The sequence below is a fragment of the Clinocottus analis genome, unplaced genomic scaffold (genome assembly GCF_023055335.1).
Source record: "Clinocottus analis isolate CAN_PGR_092001 unplaced genomic scaffold, fCliAna1.0.p SCAF_9, whole genome shotgun sequence".
Lineage (NCBI taxonomy): Eukaryota > Metazoa > Chordata > Actinopteri > Perciformes > Cottidae > Clinocottus > Clinocottus analis.
In genome coordinates this window covers 10,758,055-10,780,945 of record NW_027176251.1, presented here as the reverse complement: position 1 = coordinate 10,780,945, position 22,891 = coordinate 10,758,055, and the positions used below count along the sequence as shown (strand labels likewise).

Sequence of the window (22,891 nt, the reverse complement as noted above, 5' to 3'; positions counted from 1 at the left end):
ATGTTATTTGAAATACAATGTATACTGAGCATCTGTAGAAAAAATATTTTTTTGGCACTAGTAAAGATCGAAGAACAAATTAACAAATTAAGCGATGAAAGAAAATGTTTATTATTATGGTTTGTACAGTGTTTGCAGTCTCTCTTCTAAACCAGTGAGATTACTATTTACAATACTAAGTTTTACATTTATAGAAAGCAGAAAAATGAACACATTTACAAAGTGAAAGCTTTCTTCGCTGTCAGCTGATTTTGAATGTGCGATCAATAACTAAATACATAATTCTGCCTTGATGCAACTTCAGTTGGTTTTCAAAAAGTGTGGATAATGATTGAGCCTTGAGAGGTAAACAAACAAAAAAACGTTCGTACTGGAGTCTTGGGTCAACATTTTTTTTCTTCTCTTTTCCTCGACTTGTTCCACAAGAAAGCGCATGTGAAGAAATAACAAGATGCTACTTGTTCAAGATTACAAGTAAATACAACAACCGACAGAAATCATGTCTTGGAAAAACAGTCACGTCTCAGAGAGTCTTTCAGTCTGGATGCTGTGGAGACGTCAGTCCTCACACATTCCCCTTACAGTTTATATTTACACAACACAGTGCATGTCAACTTCTCCATGAATATCTCAAGCCTTGCTTGTGTTCTTGTAGCTGTCGTTTACTTGTCACACGTTCTCTTTTTATCACGGTCTAGTCGTGTCCTTTCCTGTTTACATTCCCTCTCAATGCCATGTTCTTTGTCTCCAGTCTTCTCTGAGCTGCTGGTAACATTTCCCTCGTCTTTAATTCCCCATGAAGTTTGTACCACTTAAAGCATCAGTTTCCAATTTATTGCCTCCCCCCTCCTCCCTTCCTGCTTATCAAAACTGCAAACTACTTATTTTTTGCTCATCCCTGATCTCAAACCAACGTGAGGATTTTTCTATTTCTTTTTATACTGACAGTTGACACTTCTCATCTTGCCAGCTCTCAGCAGTGCAGGATCTTGATGAAGGCTTTGCGAAACTCGATGTTGAAAGTGGTGTAGATGACGGGGTTGACGGCACTGTTGAGATACCCCAGCCAGGTGACAGCGCTGTACAGTGAGGGCGAGATACAGCAGCTACTGCAGTGGGCTTTCAGCACGTGGGTCAGGAAGAAAGGCAGCCAGCAGATGATGAACACACCTTGGAAACAGAGATGGGAAGCACATTAGAAGATCAGTGACACATGTTTTTGTAGCACTACAATGAAAAAACCCACCAACTGTTGCGTTTGTATTTCACACAGGACCATGAAACTGATGAAACCATAGAACTAGATAAGGAGAGCGCTTCATCAATCACGATAGCAGTGTCACATTAATCACAAAACCGATGAGGTCGGCGAGAAACCGAGTGCAATTTGAGTGAAAACCCATGAATAATGGCTGCCATAAAAATAAGTGCCACGGATGATTTGTGAGATTTGTCAATGTGTGTCTTACTATATTTATAAGTAGTCAAACTTTTTCCCAAATATGAATTCCAAATCCATTTTTACAAAAAACAATATTGAAGACAGATAAAAAACGAGATGCTCTTGTAATGAGTCCAGCCTGCGTGATGCCTCAAAAAATAGAAAGTGACGAAGATAAGGTCCTCATCCATGATTTAATTCTGCACCCCCCCCACTCACCGAGCACAATAGCGAGCATCTTTGTCGCCTTACGCTCCTTCTGCTGCGACAGCCTCCCTCTCACCCTCTCCTTGGTGATCCCCCATTTCTCTCTCCCTGCGCTGCGTTCCCTCCATCCCTCACGCCCCCTCATGCCGTCCTCAAGGGTGGGCGGGCGGGGCATCAGGGTCGATCGCGTCACGGTGGAGGGATGAATCGGGGCTGGTCCAACTGAGATGGCTAGGGAGATCCTGGCCCGTCCCGAGTGGGAGGCGGCGAGGTGGGGAGCAGGAGGCGGAGCCAGGCTCTGCTCGGTCTGCGGCAGGAACCGACCCGGCTCCACTTCGAGGGGGTGAACCACCGTCTCCTTCGCCAGGGTCTGACACACAGAGAGGAAGGAAGGAAGGAGGTGAGGGAGGTAAGTGTTAACAAAGCTGGATTGTGTACAAGACAACGAAGGCACGTTTCTGAATGTAAGAAGGGACACCAGGAACTAGCAGAGCATCTCTGCAGAGGCAACAGGCTGTGTGAGAAACACAGGAAAGTGACAGTGAAGTCAGAGAGACTCACCACTTTCTTGCGCTGCGGGCCAGCGCTGGCGGGTCTCAGGATCAGAGTGCACAACTTCACATCCTCTGGTTGGGTACACTTGCTCTGAAAGGGATGGAGGCAGCATATGAAATGTATTCTTAGGAAAAGCCCAAACGGTACTTCATTTTTGAAGTTCACATTGTTAGAAATATTTGAACGGCAAAAATAAGGAAAAAGTGATCAAAATATATATACATTTTTATGGATAAACACATTTTAATAAAATGTGTTTATTTTATACCACCCAAACTCAGACCAAAATGCATATTTAATTATATTATAGAAAATAGCTGAGACAAAACTCAAATCAACTAATACAGTGTGTTGTGTTGATCATACATGTAGCACATTTACAGTTGAAAGAAAAGTCTTGATATTCAGTGTATTACTGTTCCCGTCCTCACTGACCTAAAAGAACAGAGTTTGTTAGTTTGCTAGTACCAAAAAAAAACGCTTTTATCCTTTTGATGCAACATTTTGAAATATCGAGTTGCATACTGACCCAGTTATTACAAACTAATTTTGCGCAGCCAGACATTATTCAAAACCACAGCACTTTAATTTAAATTCTAGAGGAGGTGCAACAGTTTCCAAAAACACCAAATATGTCAAGATATGGATTACAAATACACACAAGTCGTCAGGCTTATTCCGAGGTGATAAAAGTTTGCTGAGTCTTGAGGGTAAATACTTCAGTGTACACATCTTATAGATCAATGAATAGCTGGAAAAAGCCGATACAGAATATTCTGTGTCAAGTTTAAAAATGCGGACAGTGGATAAATCAAACACTCAATTATAAGCAGAATTGGAAACTTTTTAAGTGATATTTTTGCACATGGACGTTATGGACTTTATGTCAACTTGTTTGGTGGTATAATCAATGTTGGTGCAGGCCAGTGGGTTAACATCTAATAATGGCAAAATTTGCTGGAAGAGAAAAGGGAAAACACAGACAAACAGTCTGTAAAATCAACGGCTCAGGAATAATCAAAACACTGGTTTTCAGTCGAGGTCTAAATGTGTGACTTCCTACCTTCCTGTGTCGGTGGCCTTCTCCCACCTCAGCGGCGCTCTGTGTTTGCAGGCCGTGTCGGCGCGGCGGGCCGGTGCGTCTGCCGCGCTTGCGCAGCACCACGCAGATCTGCGCATACACCAGCAACGTGACAATGAAGGGGACGTAGAAGGAGGCCACAGAAGAGTACACCACGAAGGCCGGATCGGCAAAGCTGCATGTGGTGCCTTCCCGGCTGGCTAATGGAGGAAGAGGAAAAGTCAAAGAATAAACATCGCTCAGAACTTGCAGATCCATTTCATGATTGTATTGCTCAGTTCTGCTGAGTCTCTTTTGTATCCTTTTTTTATTGTCGAATAAAAAAATAATTTCTGAGGAATACACTTATTCTCTCTCTGGCCGAGAGTTAAACGAGGACGTCAATACCACTTTCATGTCTGTCTGTTGTATATTGAGCCAGAAGATGGTTAGCTGAGTTTAGCATTAAGACTGGGAGCCGCCTGGTCAGACTCTGTCCAAACATGGAGAATAAATTAGTGCCCAGACAAGAAGGGATTTAACAACACAGTCTACACCCTGATGAGCTAAGCTAACTGTCCCCTGGCTGTAGCTTCAAATTGACTGGAAGAACAATTGAACAACTTCATACTTCATCCGCTCACTCTTGTTACAGCGTCAGAAAGCACATTGCCATCACTGGTGCATTGTTACACTGATACATCAGATTTCAAGTCCACTAAAAAAACGAGAGAAAGCCTTCGTCTGTTATTGTAATGCTTCATGGTTATGGGAAAACAATGAGCCTATGATAGACCGGACTGGACGGGTCTTAGATACTTTTTTATTTATTCCTTGAGACATTTTTGTCTTTGATTCCAGGGCAGAAGCGCTTTCAGCCAAGACTCTGGGGTTTAGTTATTACTCTATGAGCGTAAACATAGCCACATTAACTGAATGGAAATCCATACCAAAGTCCCCTTTGAGCAGCACGGTGTAATCTATGGGCCGCCTTTTACTGAGGAGAGTGAAATATTTTTCCCAGTTTAAATCATTCGGTATCTTGCTGTGTTTGGACCCACAACTGAGGCTCTCATCTCTCATATAAAAACTTGTTTTTCACTTATTCTCAAATGGCCTTTTAATTCCAAGTGAGCAGATTCACAGTCCCTCCTTGTAGCTGACCACATTAAGGTCGAGGTTAGCAGCCGAACATTTTCACGCCGGCTGCTTTTGTGAGCCAACAAACAAATTGAGGGCTGTGTGTTGCCGATTCTTCGCAGGGCAGATGTCACCTGTCGTCCCCTTGATGAAAACAACATATGGGAAGATACGGTGTGATACACACCCAAAAGGTGTTTATCTGTGCTAATGGCTGTTTAAGTATAAAGTCGGCTGACTCTGTGCATTTTAAGGTCTGTTGACTGAGCAGACGTATGGAATTTGTCTACTAATTTATCGAGGAATGAAAAACAAAATCAGGGACAGATGGATCATGATATTGCAGAGGCATTGTCTGCATGAGAAAGTGTGAATGCTGCTCTATCAGGGAATTAAATTACATCTAGAAGAACGATGACCAGATGATTTAAGAAAACATCCCTGAACAGCTGTGGATTACAAAGGACCCAATCTTCCAAATTAGCATTAATTAAAAGAAGAGACTTAAACCTTAACTTGCATTGGTGGAAAACACAATAAATGCCAAAATTCAAGCAACAACCAGGACAAAAACATCCTGCCTCCGAGGCTTTGACCAACAATGCTGAGCCTGCAACAAGTCTTTCATTGAAGTGAAACGGAAGATCACAAGATTCCTTCACAAAAATATTAAATCTTTAGTTTGGTGATGCGTGGCTGCTTGGCAGCTAATGGGGGCGGGCTGTCAGATGTAGCTCTTACCGGTGTTGTTGAGTCCAAACAGTAAGGGGCAGGAGATTGCAAAAGAGAGAAACCACACCACAGCAATCATCACCGCAACCCTCCTCCTGGAGCTGTATCTGGTGTTGTAGAGCATCGGCATGGCCACCGCTGTGTATCTGCAATAGCACACACACACACACGCACACACACACACACACACACACACACACACACACACACACACACACACACACACACACACAAACACAGTCATTACACATGCAGTATTAATGCATCTTCAGACTCCATTAGCCCATCGACATGCTCACACATATTTTAAAGTAAACTTGATACAGAACCCAGACAGACAAAACAAGGGTTTCCCCTCAAACAGACAAAAGCAACCACTGCCTGTTTGAAACGCACACACAGACACACACAACCACACACAGACACACACAACCACTCACAACCACACACAGACACACACCTGTCGGTCAGCATGTCAAAAACGGTCTGCTTCTTAAGCAAACTGTTGTAATCTCGACTGAAAACAGAGTCAGGACTATACAGGAGTCAACATCTGCAACATGCAGTCTTAGGATATTGGACGTAAAGCCTTTTTATTTTTTAGAGCTCAGAAATATATCAACTGAGTCCTGTAGCTGTGATGCAGACATCGTGCTAGACTCTATTTTGCAGGTGTATAAAGTGACATATTTTAGAACAATATTACATGCTGCCGGCTCTGTGAGGCTGGACTATACAGCCTGTGCTTTGGGCTAAATACCCAACTTTAACACACTGACAGGGTCACAATGAGAACGCTGGAAAGGCAACTACTGCTACACAATATTTTTAAATATGATCAAGCTTAACCGACTCCAACTAGCTTCATCATATCATCATGTGGAACTAAAGTGCCATGAATAGAGACACTGGATTAAACTCACTCTTGTGCATTTCGAGAAGAAATAAAACTTAAATATTCATTTAGATCAAAACCAAAGGGACACGAATTACAATGATGATCAGTGATTGTTTGTTAAATGCACAGTCCATTCACATTTCTGCCATAGCCTTATGAGAGCGCTTCATATTATGACCTTATTTGGGTTTCTGCTAAGTCATCCAATTACTATCCATCAACCGCAACAGGGTGCGAGACTAAAAAGGGCTTTAGACTCTATCCTTAGTTATTGCACCAAATCACATGCGTCTAAACTGGTTCAGCCTCAATATGCCAGAGAAATTAGCATGCAGCAGCTGACGGCCTGCCCACTGGGCGTCTGGTCACCTTCAACTGGACCCAGGAAGAGGGCATCAGGTGCAACGCTAAATCACCAAACACAGTCTACTTAATACACACAAAATACACCCTATAATGACAGCAGAGGACAAGACCCAGTGGATGCCTGTCATTTCCTGCTGAAAGACAAACAGGCGTGGGGTTTCTGTCCTGCTGCTCTGTGACAGTTGGATGATGGATTGTGTCTTTCAAGTTTTGATAAAAGTGCTTTTTTTTTGGTCTTTTACTGCACATACGTGTGCATTCTCTTTGTTTGCGCCCAACTATGCACCAATCCCTATCAAGGTTAGGGGAGGATACAAAGTAAAATAAATTACATATTGATCACTGTCATCTTTGTTAGTTCGCTCTTTGTTCGAGATAAAAGTCACAGTGAAAGAAAAGAGAAAGACGCCCGGTAAAGAAAGCAAAGTGAAGGGTGAAGTTGGCTTCTCGCACCTGTCGATGCTGATGGCGCAGAGGTTGAGGATGCTGGCGGTGCACATCATGACATCCAAGGTGAGCAGGATGTCACAGTGGATGAGACTGAAGCGCCACTCCCCCACCACCTTCAACAAAACAAAGCGACGTTAATGCGAAGCAAAACTGGTGGAGCAGCGTCAATATTAACCGAGCTGGGTTACTTAAAGGTACTTCACATTTCATAAATCTGTCTTTACCGTCAGTGAGGATGATTTGTTTCTGAACTTTCCCAATTAAACTCTCAACTATTTGTTTAATTTAAACTTCAATAGCACTATAAAAGGGTAACATAACATGCAATGACGATAATCTTTGAGTTTTACACTTTGACCTGAAATATTCATAGCCAGTGAGGCATTGTTTGTGATCATCTGAAGACTGGTTATTTTTTAATTTAGTGAAGTATGTGAGCTGAAACTGTTTCAGTGATCCTTGGCATTGGCAGCCTGGAACTAAAACAATTTGTAGTTGTAATTACAACTACTACTTCATACTTAATAAGGTAATCAACAGGAAATTAACCTGCAACATTTTTTATATTGGTTCACTTTTTGACAATTTTTTTGTGCGAAAGATTTGCTGATTGCATCTTCTAAAAGCAGATGACTTGCTTGTAAACTATTTTTCTTTGGTTTTTGGTCTGGGAAAATATTTGCAATCTGAACATGTCCCCTGAGGCACTGAGAAATTGCAGCAGTGTCGATTATGTAGAAATCGCAACCGAATTGGAATCATGCAGGACGTGACATACATGTTGCAGGTACAGGGAAGATTCATTACCATGCTGGCAAAAAGCCTACAGTTAGCGTATGAAAATGTGACAGGCGGTTTGTTATCGAGTTCAACCTGCATGTGAATGCGCTGTCTGCCTGTAAACAGATGTCTTCAGATGTAGAGTCAAATATCAGACATCTTCAGGTTCGCTTGTTTTTCTCACACCTCAGCGTGACTGTGACATCTTCCTTTCTTTGTTTAATTATTTATTTTTTTAGATTTGCTGCTTTTCTTTGTCTACTGTGATAAACTGAACATCTTTGGTTTTTGACTGGTATGACAAAACAAACACGTTTAATGACATTGCCCTGAAGGTGTGGTGTCAAACTCTGCACCATCATCCTTCTGCACAGTGGAGGCCAAACATCCAAGTGAAGTAACAATAAGCCAAACACTTTATGAGTAGTGGAGAACTTTAAACAAAAAATGAAAATAATGAATTGCTGTAGCCCTGGTCGGTTACGTAAATATTGTTAAAATATCAAATAACATTAAATTGCCATATGCAATTAATATCTGTTCTGTAACTGCTGCACTGTGCTGCGCATGTGTTTTGCATGTGTTGAAATGGAATAATTATTTTTAGAGAAACGAGCACACAATCCACAACATTTGAAACAACATTTAGTTCCCACTGCATCAAGCTGAGGGTGTTTACAAATCAATACAAGCACACACACACCTCCAAGTAGACGCCCCAGGGCATGACCAGCGTGGCCAGCAGCAGGTCGGACACTGCCAGCGAGACGATGAGGTAGTTGGTGGTGGTCTGCAGAGCGCGCTCACGCGACACCGCCATGCACACCAGCACGTTACCGAACACCACGCAGAAGATAAGGAGCACCAGCAGCACCGCATAGAAGTTGTACGGAGGAGACGAGGCTGCTGGAGAGCTGGTGCAGTTGGAGGAGGTCAGCGAAAAGGTGGGGAAGGGTGAAGGGTCACGGTCGATGAAGTGGGAGAAATTGTGCTCAACGTAGGAGAGCGGGAAGGAGGGAGGGAAGCTCTCGTCTGACTCGTTGAGCAAATTCATGATCTCACTCCAGTGGACATTGTCAGGCTGGAAACACAGGAGGAGGAAAAAGAATGACCCTGGGACCGTTCATGGCCCGCTGTGCGCTCGATTCAGTGTTTTGCAGTGGATCCCACAAAGACTCGCTTCTGAATCTGACAGCAGAGGAAAAGAAAAGAAAAGGTTGTTGTTGAAAATGGGTCTTTGGTCTCAGCTCAGACATACAACTTAGCAGGACACCACACCCAGGTTGTGCATTCAATCACCGCACCTCACATGCATTTACACAGTCAAGGTCAACCACTGACTGAAACAGAGATAAAAGACCTTTTAGATCTCAATGTGGTCTTTTCTGGGCTCCTGCGGCTCTGAAAGGTTGATTGAAAGGAAGTAACTCAACTTCATGGACGGGAAACTACTGTCACTGCTTTGGTGCAAATAAACTCAGTGGTCCGAGTTAACTTTATGATAAGTTCTGAAGAACAAACAGTCAACAGACGTAACAGGTTGGTTTAGAAAGAAAGTTTTGAGCAAGACTTTCCATCCGTTGTCTGAGTTATCAGACCCCCCGCCCTCACCTCTCCCCACACACAACATGTTGTTATGAGACAACAGGAGACTTGTTCCTGCCGGTGTAGCAGGATTCACTGATGTACACATCCTCTGCTTTGTAGCCCTCGGGTTGTATTTTGACATAATCCTTCACAAACAGGACCAAACATTTGCCCAGAACTTTACTGATAGGAAACTTTGCTACAGTTTTGCCACAGTAGTCGCTATTGAAGACCTCCTTTTCCAGAAACTTGTGCGATTCCAAGTGGAAGGTTTCACTTGGCTTGTAAAACCAGCAGCTATGGATCCACTTCCCACTTGCTTCATCCTCCCACAGGCGTTCGATACAGACAATGTGTGGTTCCAGGTTCGGCTCAAACTGCAAACATTTCACTTGAAGTCTGCAGAGGGGGAAGTGTATGATGTCCATAAGACTGAGTTGCACACCCCTCCGCTCACCTATCCAAGCGTGTCGTGTTCTAAGATAATAAAAACACAACAATTCTTAGTTTCGGGTGATTGATTATACAGTTTGAATACTATATTTAATTTATCTCAATAAATCCTACATACTGGCTCTCCCTGGCCATTGAAGATGTGTTCAGAAACAGATTTATGTGGATAATAATTATGGAGAAGTTGGAAGATCACATTTAGAGAACTGCAGATTTTGTAAGTTTGAAACTCTAAATCTAAAACCAGAGATTGAGGTTGTCTCTGTGCCTGCGGCATCTGTCGCTCAACCTGATCCCTTCCCAAACTTTGAAATTGATTGAAACTGGTCGTAGTTAGAAGTAAAGTAAAGCAAAGTGTGTGGGGTCGCTTTGTGATGCAGCATTTATCTAATAGCAAAGATTTTCCCAGTAAAGTAAGACACAGCGGATGAACACAGATAAAGAGCTAAATTCAAGAATCCATAATTTAGAAGAGATTATCTGCAGAAAACTGCAAACTCCTGCTTAATACTCATCATTAGTAACCTCCTGCTGAAGGTTTTCTTCCCCTCCCTTATCCCTCCTTTATCTCTCCTTCATCCCTCTCTATCCCTTTTCTCTGACAAACAACCAGGCAGCATAATAGCGAGCAAAAAAAAGCTGCACAAAATCTTTATCAGCAACAGGAAGCTGAAACAGACTACTTGCAATATCTCTCCTGCATACTTTCCTGTCGGCCCCAATGTCATAAATTAATTCAGTGAGAATGTTGCCACCAATCCCGTCATCTGCTCACCACCACACATCTCACATCACCGGTCTTCCTCTAAACCCTGACCTGCGATCGGGCTTTGCTGATCTAAATGTCCAAGATACATTGAGCCAAACAAATCAATAATCCCTCCCCAGGTGTTGGCCACAGCGTCTGCCATTATCCCTTGTGGCACATGTATTGATTTCACAGGTTTAGCTATTGATTTGATTCAGTGGAAGAGTTTACTGACATTATTGTTGGGGTAGAGGTCAGCCCGATCGCTACCGTAGGCAGCATCGTGCATGAGCGAGTTCTTCACCCGGAGGAGTTTGTTTCTGTGAAGGCCCGCCGAAGGGTCCTTCAGTATATCGTTGGGCGGCTAACGGCTAATACAAGTTGCTTAAGAAATCCAACAAAAACAAAAGCAACTATATGTGGGCAAAGCTCCGCCAAGGCTGCGTAAACCAGTGAATGTATTATTTTTGGTGACGGAAAATTGTGAAAGAACCTTAATCTATATTTGCATGAATCTACAGACAATCACAAGATACATAGTTGAGGACGCCGTTAGCTACGTTAGCTCTATGAGCTACCAACTCACCTTCAACATGTTGAGAACCGTTGAAATGCAATTTAAATGCTCCCAATCATCTCACGCGTACATTCATGAGTAAAGAGCTTAAGTGCTACAAAGTCAAACAAAATTCGTTCCAAGAATTCTAAATAAGAGTTGACATTATTTGTCAATTGATCAACTCATAGATTCGATGTTTTTGTCATATTTCTCACAGCCTTTGTTATACGATAGTTAACATATATCTTTGGGTCTTGTACTGTTGATCAAAACACACAAGACATTTGGGATGAGCATTGTTTTTGTGTTTTGTAGTCAAAGTTACTGGATGAATCTATAGTTGAGTTTATTGGAGACTTGAACTGAATCACTTGCATTTATGAGCAGCATATTATAAATAGATACAATTTGATCTTCCAGCACTGTTCATAAAGTTGAGCTAAACTCTGCTAATTTCGTCTCAGTTTTCTTCATCAATGTGTGGAAAAATGTCAAAGAAAGACAGAATGAAATCGGAACAGTGGCAATAATGCCTTCAAACAAGCTGCAATGAGCATCTGGGTGCTGCTTTAGAAAACTTCAATCTTCAAACTGTACAGAAAAAGAAGGTCTGAGGTGAACACTATTGTAATTTGATTAGGGAAGCTAAACATAATATGGACTGACACATTACACTTAAACCTATTCTACAAACCACGAGACTGCAGAGTCACAAAAAAAGTGCTTCCCACAATATTCAGAGCTCAGCCGCACCGTTGCGGTTCAATAATTATCGAGTGTATCATACGCTCTTCGTGGCAGCAACACTAAGGGTATTTGGTGGGAATAAATGGTTCCAACAATATTCTGTCCTGTCAAGCAACACTGTGGGGACATTGAGTGAGTGGAAGTGTTGATTAGTTTATTCGTCTTTTGGGACCAAAATCTATTTCAAATGTTCGTCATGGTTATAATTCAGATCATACTTTGATACGCTGGCAGACTGAAACTGCAACAATAATGACATAAAAATGTAAAAAAAACACAGGGTTATAAAAATGTCCTTCAAGTGGGTCTCACGGCTGTTGAATCATTTTACGGTCTCACAATGATTCATCCCGATGAATTCCACTAAAAACGTCCTTGGGTTTTCATCTTTTATCAAATAGGAGAAAGCAGCTATTGTTTATCAAATCTGTAGCTGAAGGACAAAATAACAACATATTGTCGGGAATGTCAATGCTCAACGTTAGTGATATTGTCCAATAAAATAGAATTACTTAATATCAGATCATCATCTGTAAACTGGAAAAAAGTTCACATTTGAATTTTCTAAAGTGCTTTGTATTTGTATTTGTATTTATTTTATACACAAGCTTCAATAATCAAAGTTCTCCACCACTCATAAAGTGTTTAGTTTATGTTACTTTACTGTGATGTTTGGCCTTCACTGTGCAGAAGGATGATTGTGCAGAGTTTGACACCACATTCATCTGCATTTTGCTGAACATCTGGAGCAGATCTTTTGCTTCCTTACGTTTCTTTTTACCTTGTTGCTGCTGAACCGACTGAGTCACCAACTACATTTTGTTGTATCTTTTTACGATGACAATAAACAGCCATATCCTTAAGGACATCAAACCTTCACCATATGATGAGAAAATCACAGATGAGAAAATGCTCATGTGTCTGTTATATGGTCCATTTTTAAAAAAGCACTCTCAAAGGACTATTTTTTTTTTTAAGACGAAAGACATGCTGGTCCGTTCTACAGCATCTTAATTCTATAAAAGAGATTGGATTCAATAAAAGCACATCCGAGCAACAAAACTGCTTTCTCCACTTCTTAAAAGGCCATTTTGATCACTGACGCTTCACTTCAACTTCAAATATCTCAACAGCTCGGACCAGCTGCAAGTGCTGCTGCTGCATGTGCTGCTACGCAACCGCAGCGACACCATTTGTATAGATTGTAAAGGGAAGGCCATCATTAACATTAATGTATTGGTTTCTTTTCAAAACAGTGTGCAACGATCCCTGCCCTGAGATGTCAATTTAATTTCACACATGGCCACCGAAGTATACCACGTATTAAACTGTCCCTGAAGTTCGGGCTCCAAATAAATTCCTTTCCTAAGATGTAATTCTTAAGGTCATATCTTACGAGATCACATCCCTGTGCGGACACGCTCGGCCTCAGAATGGCTCTAAAGCAGCCGCTCGCCTGTGTTGGCATTACTGACTCACTGCAAACTCGGCAACATCTAGAAATGTTTTCGGGGTCTGATGGGTAACCTGTATAATTTTGTAATTGACACAAGTGTAACTTTTAAATGTCCTACTTTGAAACACTTTTCTCCCTGTGCTGGAAAGTTTTTATCTGATTGCCTTTCTTTTAATTTCCCATGAATATCACTTGTGCTTGTTCATGCATGATTAAGCAAAAATATTTTTGGGGGAAGAAATGTGAATGAGCGATGCTTTCAAGCAGTGCGCATCTTTGTGGAATGAGTCAAATGTAAATGTAAAAAATAGGCAAAGCCCTCCCAGTGAGGTCCGTAGGAGCTGGAAACTCTTCCAATTTCGTTTTCGTTACCAATGCAGCGTAATGTTTCCTTCTTCTACTCACAGTAATTGAAATACAAGTTTCCGCACCTTTACCGAACTTATTTCAAGTAAATTTTCACACAGCAGTTGAGAAACAGCTAAACATGAAATAACCAATTTGTGCTGCGGGAGCCCCGTCCACAATAATCCATCTTCATTTCTGAGCTCATTCACCAGAGTATCCTGACACGGTTTGGTCCGAGCAACCGGCAGCAAAACCAGATGTTTTGCGAGCGACAAGATGTTGCGGCGTGATTAAAGCAGCTCCTCGGATGAGAGTCCTTTTGGCAACGTTGCTCATTAGAGCCTTAACTCACTTTGTGCAGATTCACATTAATTATGAGAAAAGCAAAGTCTAATTGGAGTCTGAGCAACAGACAACATAACATCAATCAGGAAATCACTGAGGGGGAGACAAAATGTAGTGGAAAAAAAGAGGTTGCGTGCATTTTGTATCTTCACGCCTCTGACTACATAAACGTGTGAGGAAACATAAACGTGTGAAGAAACATAAACGTGTGAGGAAACATAAACGTGTGAAGAAACATAAACGTGTGAGGAAACATAAACGTGTGAAGAAACATAAACGTGTGAGGAAACATAAACGTGTGAGGAAACATAAACGTGTGAAGAAACATAAACGTGTGAGGAAACATAAACGTGTGAGGAAACATAAACGTGTGAGGAAACATAAACGTGTGAAGAAACATAAACGTGTGAAGAAACATAAACGTGTGAGGAAACATAAACGTGTGAAGAAACAAACGTGTGAAGAAACATAAACGTGTGAGGAAACATAAACGTGTGAGGAAACATAAACGTGTAAGGGAACATAAACGTGTGAGGAAACATAAACGTGTGAGGAAACATAAACGTGTGAGGAAACAAACATGAAAAACAGATGTTAAACGAATACTCTTCCAGAGATGCATCTCTCAGTCTGTATTGGTATTGCTCATGTTATGTGGGGGACATAATTCAACCACTTGTTAAGTCAAACAGATCATTACTTTGACCTTTGACTTCAAACAGAGAGCCAATCCAACGGTCGATTTACCTTCTTCACTTCTTTTGCCTCCACGACTGCCTCGCAGCTTCTGGTCCATCTCTTTTTATTCTGGGATAAAAATGCATAATGAAACAAGTCTCCCTCCTGGACAAAACAAAAAGTCTGCAAACAAGAACAAGTCTAAATTGAAAGGAACTGCTGAGCACGCTGACCCAAACTGAACAGAAGACATCACAAATAGTTAAGTTGGATTCATGTGTGTGGAGGAGTGGCTTTACTTTCATATTAAAAACTTAATAGTCTCCTATGTTCTCGGGAACTCTTTTTGTGTTATAACATCACAGTTATCCGTTTTATTCTTCCATCAATCCTGTGTTGTCTGATGCCCTTTCTGTCCTCAATCTCCCCTTCAATAACGTCCAGCGGCCTTCGTCTCTTCAGCTTTTCCTCTTATCTCCTTCTCCTCCTCTGCAGCTCCTCCCTCGGGACATTTGACAGGTCTATTACATCCTTGGCCTTGCCTGGCCCCAACAACACTGAAAAAAAAGAACAACTCAGGACTCCTTCAAATCTCAAACTAAGGCTACGAGCTCTCCTGCCATAAATCTTTCATCTCTTTCACTCTGAGGCAGGAATGAGTCGCAGGACACTGATTATGCTGCGGCTATTGAGCCGCAGCATAATCAGCTCTCCGCTGAATTTGGGGCCAGAATTCACTCTCGTCTCTCACTTCTTAAACCCCCAATTCTACTCTTCATCATGCTCAACAAGCCGCCAGTGACAGTTCAAGATATTCAGTTCAACAACCAAGGAGAATTTCACACAAGTGTGTTTTCGCACCCCAACCTTTTTTTTTTTTAGAGCAATCAATTAAGGAGTGAAAGACAGGGATGTCTCCTCCAGGATCAATTATTTTCTCAAGACAGATCTGGATCACCAGCAGAACACACATCTTAATTAGACGTGTGCCCTTCCCCGTGCTGCAAAAACTAGAGCGTACATATGGTTACATACAGCCAATCATACAGGATGAAACAACTTGTGCTGTGATTTGTGACAGGTCATACTTGTTGACTTCTGTGAGTGTGAGAAGGGGAGACGGAGAGGAAGGCTCACCTTCACATCATTAAACACCCTACGTCGAAGACAGTTAGATTAAGTGAAGGGAGGTGGATCTTTGTGCTTCACGTGTACATGTTAAGTGCCGGCAGGATATCGAGACCGCCAAAAATCAATAATACATTATCTCCATCTGTCTTGCAAACAGTAATCTGCCAGAGAAATTATCAAAGAGTTGAGATTGGACACAGAGGAAGGCAGAGCAGGAGCGAGGACGCACTCCCTGACATGTTTGCGCTTTTAAAAAGAAGGAAAAAAAAAAGCCTGATCGGTTGATTAACAGAATAAAGAGGGAATCCTTTCAACACACCAAGTCACACGAGGAGACCTCCACCCGGAGGCGACGCTCCGAACCAACCACCAACATCTTTTATTCAAGAAGCAATTCCTGCCTCGTCTCCATCTTTTATTTAACATGAGAGACCGCGGCTTTTGGAAGCCAATTCCAAGAGATGTGTGCCTGATGCGCACAGACTGGATATGAATCCCCAACGCAAATTAAACTAACACACACACACACACACACACACACACACACACACACACACACACACACACACACACACACACACACACACACACATAGACTGTTGAGGGGAACAAGTGCTTCAATGTAAAGCCAGTGTAACTCTCCTGATTCGCTGTTGGAGGTACTTGCAGCAAGGATTTGTCACAAGACACAGATGGTGGAAACGTTTGAGAAGATGCCGATTTAATTAGCTGTGGCCGTTTACACACTGAGCCACATGTCTCGCTGCCGCAGAAGTTCATTCTTCTCTTTCAAATCTCACATTTCGTTCTAGTCAGGGGGAATCTAACATTAGGTTTCTTTTAACTGAGCTTCATTATCTTGAGCGAGTGCCTCCAAAGCAAACACACGGACACTGTGCAGCCTTTTGACCACCAGAGGGCATCACAAATTAAATCATCACAAAACTGCACTTTTAGTATGCTATTTATATGGAGGCGATGATGTTTATATAATCTAGCTATGTACGGTCCTATGGAAAAAGTCAAATATCCAACATATTTTATGACCAAACACCTCATTATTGATATTGCAAATAATATCTATAGATTGCCCAGCCCAAGTCTCCGGAGTACACAATGTCCACTATCCTCACAATAAACACAGTTTTGTTGTATTGGGGAGCAGAACTATAGACATGTGCAGCATCTCTACAGGAACATAATCAGGTAAAGATTAAATTTCCAACATTGAAGGAATTATCTAGAAGTTTAGTGTCATGGGTCTAATGACCATTTGGAGTCACCTGTGCACATCATGTGCACTGATTCTAGCTGACAAATAATGTGCACTACTCATATTCACCTCTGTCTGAATCATGTCATGGATCAGTTTTAAATGTGCTTTTGTGGTCGAAGGTCCAAACTACTGTTTTAACATTTTTATGATGAAATATAGGTTGACTTATGTTTTCATTGTATGGGTATGTATTGACTGTATGTTTTGGTAATCAGCTAGTTTAAGCCTTGAATCTAATGTGACATCTGTAATGTCCTGAATATTCTTCATGGTCTTTACAATGTGTCAGTGATGTCGTCATTAAATTGTAAATCGTCCCTTTTGGATTTGTGCCATGTATGTTTTTCCTATGTTGAAACAGATCCCCTGTTCTTTTATATATATATATATATATATATATATATATATATATATATATATATATATATATATATATATATATATATATATATATACACATATATATACACATATATATGTATAAAGATAAATGTGTGTGTGTATATATATATATATATATATATATATATATATATATATATATATATATATATATATATATATATATATATATATCAACACACACACACACACACACACACACACACACACACACACACACACACACACACAGAATCAATGTCGCTCCTATTTTTGCTCCTGCAGAAACTTGTCCCGCCACAATACCACAAAAAAAAGGCAAACAAATCCCCTCATGAAAACGTTTAAAAGTCACACTGACACATTCTCCACATAAACAAGCTCAGAGTTTGACCTGAACAGATCGGGACCCGCATTGCAATCCAACTATTTGTTTGTCGACCTCTTTAAAAAAAATCACTTACCTCTCCTGTAGTGCGGCTCACGTCCAGGTCCTCGGTCTCAGGAACAACAGGGCGACAGGTTGTCTGTCAGGTTGTCCGTCAGGTTGTCTGTCAGGTTGTCTGTCAGGTTGCAGCATCCTATGCAACAATTTACGGCCGAACCTCCCGCCTTGAACTCAGCCAGTCAGTGCGCGCGCGCGCGCGCTCGCACACACAGGCACACACATGAACCCACACGCGCTCGTAAAGTCCCCGCTCTTCAGTCGTGGAGTTGCCCTCCTCTGTGCTGCCGGCGGCCGGTCAGCGGTGGAGCCGGGGAGGGCGGAGGGGAGGAGGGGAGAGTCAGCGCGGTGGGAGTCTCGAGCCGCGGAGGAATGGGGAGGAGGAGGAGGAGGATGGAAATGGTTGGGGGTGAGAAGGACGAGGAAGGTTTCACGCAGAGTTTCGGCTGTTTATAGCCCACTCGAAGAAAGAAAATCATCAGTGCACAGCTGCTCGCGCGGGAGAAAAACTGTTATGCTGCTGGCTGAGCTGGAGACCAAAACACATCTGATTTCTCGTTCATGCATTTAAGAGTCAGATGAGATTTTTTTTCTTTTTTTCAAAGAGGGACATTTTCATCTGAATAGAGGGAATAATGTGAAATTATAAATAACCCTATTATTACTATATAGTAAGTAAATTATACCTTCTCAGGGTTATTTAAATAATGTAAAACTTAGTTAAAGGAGTTGCGTTTAACATGAAGACCGTGAACATGGCAGCAAACACAAGATGTATGAAGAAGGTCTCTCACTGTGTTGGGGAGCCTCTCGTTGCTTTGTTGATGGAGCCGGGCCGTTTTCAGTGCATGTAGTTCATGTGTGCTTAGCGAACAACTGCTGCTTTGCTTTTATAGTTACAGCTGATTACCATGCGATATGTCACAATAACAGATTTAATTCAGTAACTACAAGAGGATAGCTAACACTGAGAAGAAGAAAAAAAGCTTTCATTTAAAGAAATATACAAATTAGCTATCTGGTGCAGGGTTGGATAAGAAGATTAATGAAATTATTATAATTGAATGCCAATTATAAGGCAAAAACAACAACTGGCTGGCTTTGTTTAGCATAGTGACCAGAAACAGTCTACATCAATGGCGCTGAAGTGGAGCAAGTGACCCGTTTTAGGTTCCTGGTAATTAGCATCACAAACAAACTGACATGGTTATCACACGACTCCATTCTGAATTATGTATTTCTGAAGGAAACTTAAGAGGGGGAAACCTGCTGCCAGCTCAGTGTTGCCAACTCGTTTCCAATGAGCGAGCAGCACCAGCTTTAAAGTTTCTAAATCACTGACAGCATATCCCTTCATTGATTTTTGTTTTTGTTTTCATTGGAGCATTTGATTTATTGATTGCAGGATGTAATAGTTTTAACAAATACAACAAAAAAGTTTTCCAACCCCTATATCCTTAAATCGTTAGCAGGTGGGTGGATGACATTTGCACAGAGTCACGCTTGCTGTTTCCCCTATATTTTCTTTGCTCTAAGCTACGCTAGCTGGTTGCTGGAGTCTTGTATTTGGAGTTGAGAATAGTAATACTTTTCATTTAACTACATAATTATCTGCCAGAATAAATGTACTTCCTAAAATGTAAAAAAAAGAAGAAGAAAAAAAAAAGGAATAGGAACAATATTGTTTCCCCTTCGGCGATAGTGACAGATATCCAGTCAAATGAATACCTTTGAGATTGCGCCATAACTGTACCATAATGTCAACTTTAATATGAAGCAATAAGCAGAACATCTTCAGAATGGAAAATTCCAGCCTGATGTCAATGCTCTGATTCAATTTTGTTGTCATATTTTTATGTACTTTGATGTATTACCTCTTTTAATACAAGAAAAAAAAGATAAAGCTCCAGAGATGTTATGCTATTTGCAGCTGAACATGAGCAAATGAGTCCATATGGCAAAACTGATTTAAAGAAGTCGCAAAGGAAAACTGTCACAGCTGTCATAATAAACAATAAATCCTGAAAGGAAATCTTAGACAGCGGCACAGTCCTTCAAGTTGGCGATATTTACTATCAGAGAACCTGAGCCAAATTGAAAATGTGAATAAATAAGAAGAAAACTGACATACAAATGTAAATGATCTTCAGCAAGAACGCACAGCAGTTGCAGAGAACGCTGTTGGCGAGGATGAACAGGGAACGTCAGACGGACTGCACATCAACACATTTACTGATGAAACGGCGTCAATGTCGCTTTGACTGCCGTGTCCTGATGAAAATAATTAGGACAAAACAGATGCGAACAATAACAGTTCTGTAAAGTAACCAAGTCCTCTAGTGCTGCTGCAGATGAGCACAATTCAGAGGTACTTGAACTGAACTTGAGTAACTCCATATTATTACTTAACCCTGTCGCTACACTGCTTTTCAGAGGCGTGAACCTTTTTGCTCCACTACACTAATTTTAAAGTTTTTAAAGTTACGACACTGATTAGTATTAAGACAAAACAGTAACTTAAATAAGTCATGTGTCGTTATTATAGCTAAGCAGATTTCTGTTTTTTAAATCTGTTGGAGCGTCTGAACGTTTGCAGGGGGGATTATCTTGCTCTAATTAAGACCAATTTAATTATCCAGGTTATGCATGAGATCAGTCTCTTCATTAATATGGCATTGAACAAAAAATACAGTGCAAATGACTTTTCACTTTTAAAAAAAAAATCATACAGTACCTGCATGCACGATAATGTTGGGTGATTAGTTTTGGCTGAAAGATATCAGACAGATTTCCGAGCGGTCCCCTTTTTTGTGTTATTATTAATTCAAAGTAAATTCAATGACCAACAGAGAAACAGGCTTTTAGATCAAAGTGGAAACAAATCAACAAAGAAATATGCAAATTACCAATAAGCCAACCAGTAAAGTTTCAGTTTATGGCCATGTCTCAACAAAATACCTTTTATGAGCTCAAATGTCCTTTTACCACCATCATTTAATTGTTTCATCCTTGAATCCAAGAGCACATTTGTGCCAAATTTTAGGGCAAGCTGCACTATTATAATAATTAAAGGTGCAATATGTTGTGCAATATTTTGTTAAAAAGCCAACCTACTGCACTTTTCCACATCTCATCTCCCTTTCCTGTCTCTATCTGTACGACTATAAAGGAAAATTATCCCTAATGTGATGTTTTTCTTTAAAAAAAAAAAAAAAAAGAAAAAAAAGTAATATGCACTTAGAGGCTGTAATGACCATTTCACTCAGAAATGGCAACCTTTCAGTGTTGCCCACTGAAAGACACATCTGGTAACTTGTACTGACCCTTTACTATATTACACAAACTCTACGTCAACGAACGTAACGGCCATGTGTGGGTGGGTCTGTGGGTCCGTGCTTTTTATTCATTATTTACTTTTTTGTTTTTGCTTTTATTATTATAAGTGATAATTATTATCTGCGATTAACTGGCGACCCTGTGATGAACTGGCGACCTGTCCAGGGTGAACCCAGCCTTCGCCCCTTGACAGCTGGGATCGGCTCCAGCGCCCCGCGACCCTAATGAGGATAAGCGGTTAAGATAATGGATGGATGGATGGATGGATTTTATTATTAGTAGTAGTAATAGTAGTATTTCCTCTTATTGTGTGTTTAATTTTGTTTGTTTGACTTTCTGTCATTTTCTTCTTTACTATTGTAAACCGATTAAAATACACAACACATAAAAATACTTGGTCTTTGATCCTGATAAAAAAAGTGTATTTTAAAAACGTCAACGTATTGTGCAGAAGATATCGACAGACAAATAGTGAGAGCCGACCTGTACTTTCTAGTAATCTAGTAGTTCCTCGAGAGGCGATGACGAGTACTGTAGCTCCCGTTTGTCCTCAGTCCAAAGGACAAAGAAGCAGAGCGGCACGAGGGTGCGTCAATAAAACACCCATGGTGGGCGTGTGTTCTCATGAACTTGTTTAGTGGATCAATCAAAAAGCTGCAAAAACGAGAAAACAACTTCCACCTTCACCTCATCTCCCCACAGAGAGGCCGCTTTGGCTGTTGTTTTTTTTAGTTTATTCCAATTTTAATTGTATATAATAAACAAACTATTAAATCATTCTCACACTGTAGAGCGTCCTGGTCAGTGGTATAGCAAACACATTATAGTGTTTGATTGTGTGATTATGGGATAGCGGCGTTATATTAAGCGTCTCTCAATTTTTTTGCAGTTTGGGTGAATTTTGAGTGTACTTTCCCTTTTGTTAGCCAACAGGTAAATAACTAAGGATTGCGATATGGACCCAGTAGTGTTTCTTTGGAGCAGCTACACATTGCACATTTAAATAAACACATTGTTGAACACACCAGGAGCACTGCGAGCCAACACAGTGATAATGAGGATTACAACTACAGAGTCAAGCAATGTTTGGCTATTTTAGCAGTCATCCAAGGTCATTGCAAAGATTCACAAGAGACATAAAAATGCAAAGAGCAAAGAATAAATCTGACTGGAAGAGACGGAGGTGACATGAATTAGACCGAAACTCTGCTGTTTGAACAAAGTCAACTTGTCAAATGGGACAATTTAAAAGCAGCCCAGCCTCTCTCCCATCTTGACGACAGATATGCATTCAAATGAGATATGACATCGTATCAGGATGATGCCCTTAGCTGCTGTAAATTTCCCAACTACCGGACCTAAATGGGTTTGACCTTGCACTCTCCTTCTTATGAAAAGCAAATCAGCACCAGTTCCGGGATTGCGGGAAGTGCCGCTAACATGCCTCACATTTAACTGGTGCGTGCGTGTGAATTGACCTTAGGCAATACGAATAATAAAAAAATAAAAAGTCTAATCCAAGGCTACTTAAAAAACAACAACTTCTAACCCTTTCCATCTTTCCTGCAGCCTCGCTCCTGTAACCCAGCTTCCCACGTCCACATTCCACTTCTTTAATCTCCTTGACTGAAGAGCAGAAGACCCGGTGGCTCCGGGGTGCCAAACAAGACGAGAAGTTAAATAGAGGATGGAGAAAGGGACTGGAGAAGGAATGAAACGTGCCTCTCCAGCTGCCAACACACAGAGGAAGGCCGAGGGAGGGAAGACAGCAG

The 22,891-nt window shown here is 41.2% G+C and overlaps 1 protein-coding gene across 3 annotated transcripts; it reads right to left on the bottom strand.

Annotated features, from left to right (window-relative positions):
* Nucleotides 1-112: 112 nt before the first annotated feature.
* Nucleotides 113-18,040, bottom strand: drd2l (dopamine receptor D2 like). Of its 3 annotated transcripts, XM_068569532.1 has the most exons (9): nt 17,803-18,040; nt 14,620-15,107; nt 8,333-8,817; nt 6,853-6,962; nt 5,145-5,281; nt 3,267-3,484; nt 2,210-2,293; nt 1,661-2,018; nt 113-1,170 (listed from the first exon to the last, which is right to left on the bottom strand). In XM_068569532.1, exons 3-9 carry the CDS (start codon nt 8,681-8,683, stop codon nt 974-976), a joined length of 1,455 nt encoding a protein of 484 aa, XP_068425633.1. In that variant the 5' UTR covers nt 8,684-8,817; nt 14,620-15,107; nt 17,803-18,040; the 3' UTR covers nt 113-973. The 3 variants fall into 3 exon arrangements, with proteins under 3 accessions (XP_068425633.1, XP_068425634.1, XP_068425635.1); XM_068569533.1 differs by lacking the exon at nt 14,620-15,107; XM_068569534.1 differs by lacking the exon at nt 14,620-15,107 and having other exon boundaries at nt 8,333-8,710.
* Nucleotides 18,041-22,891: the final 4,851 nt, after the last annotated feature.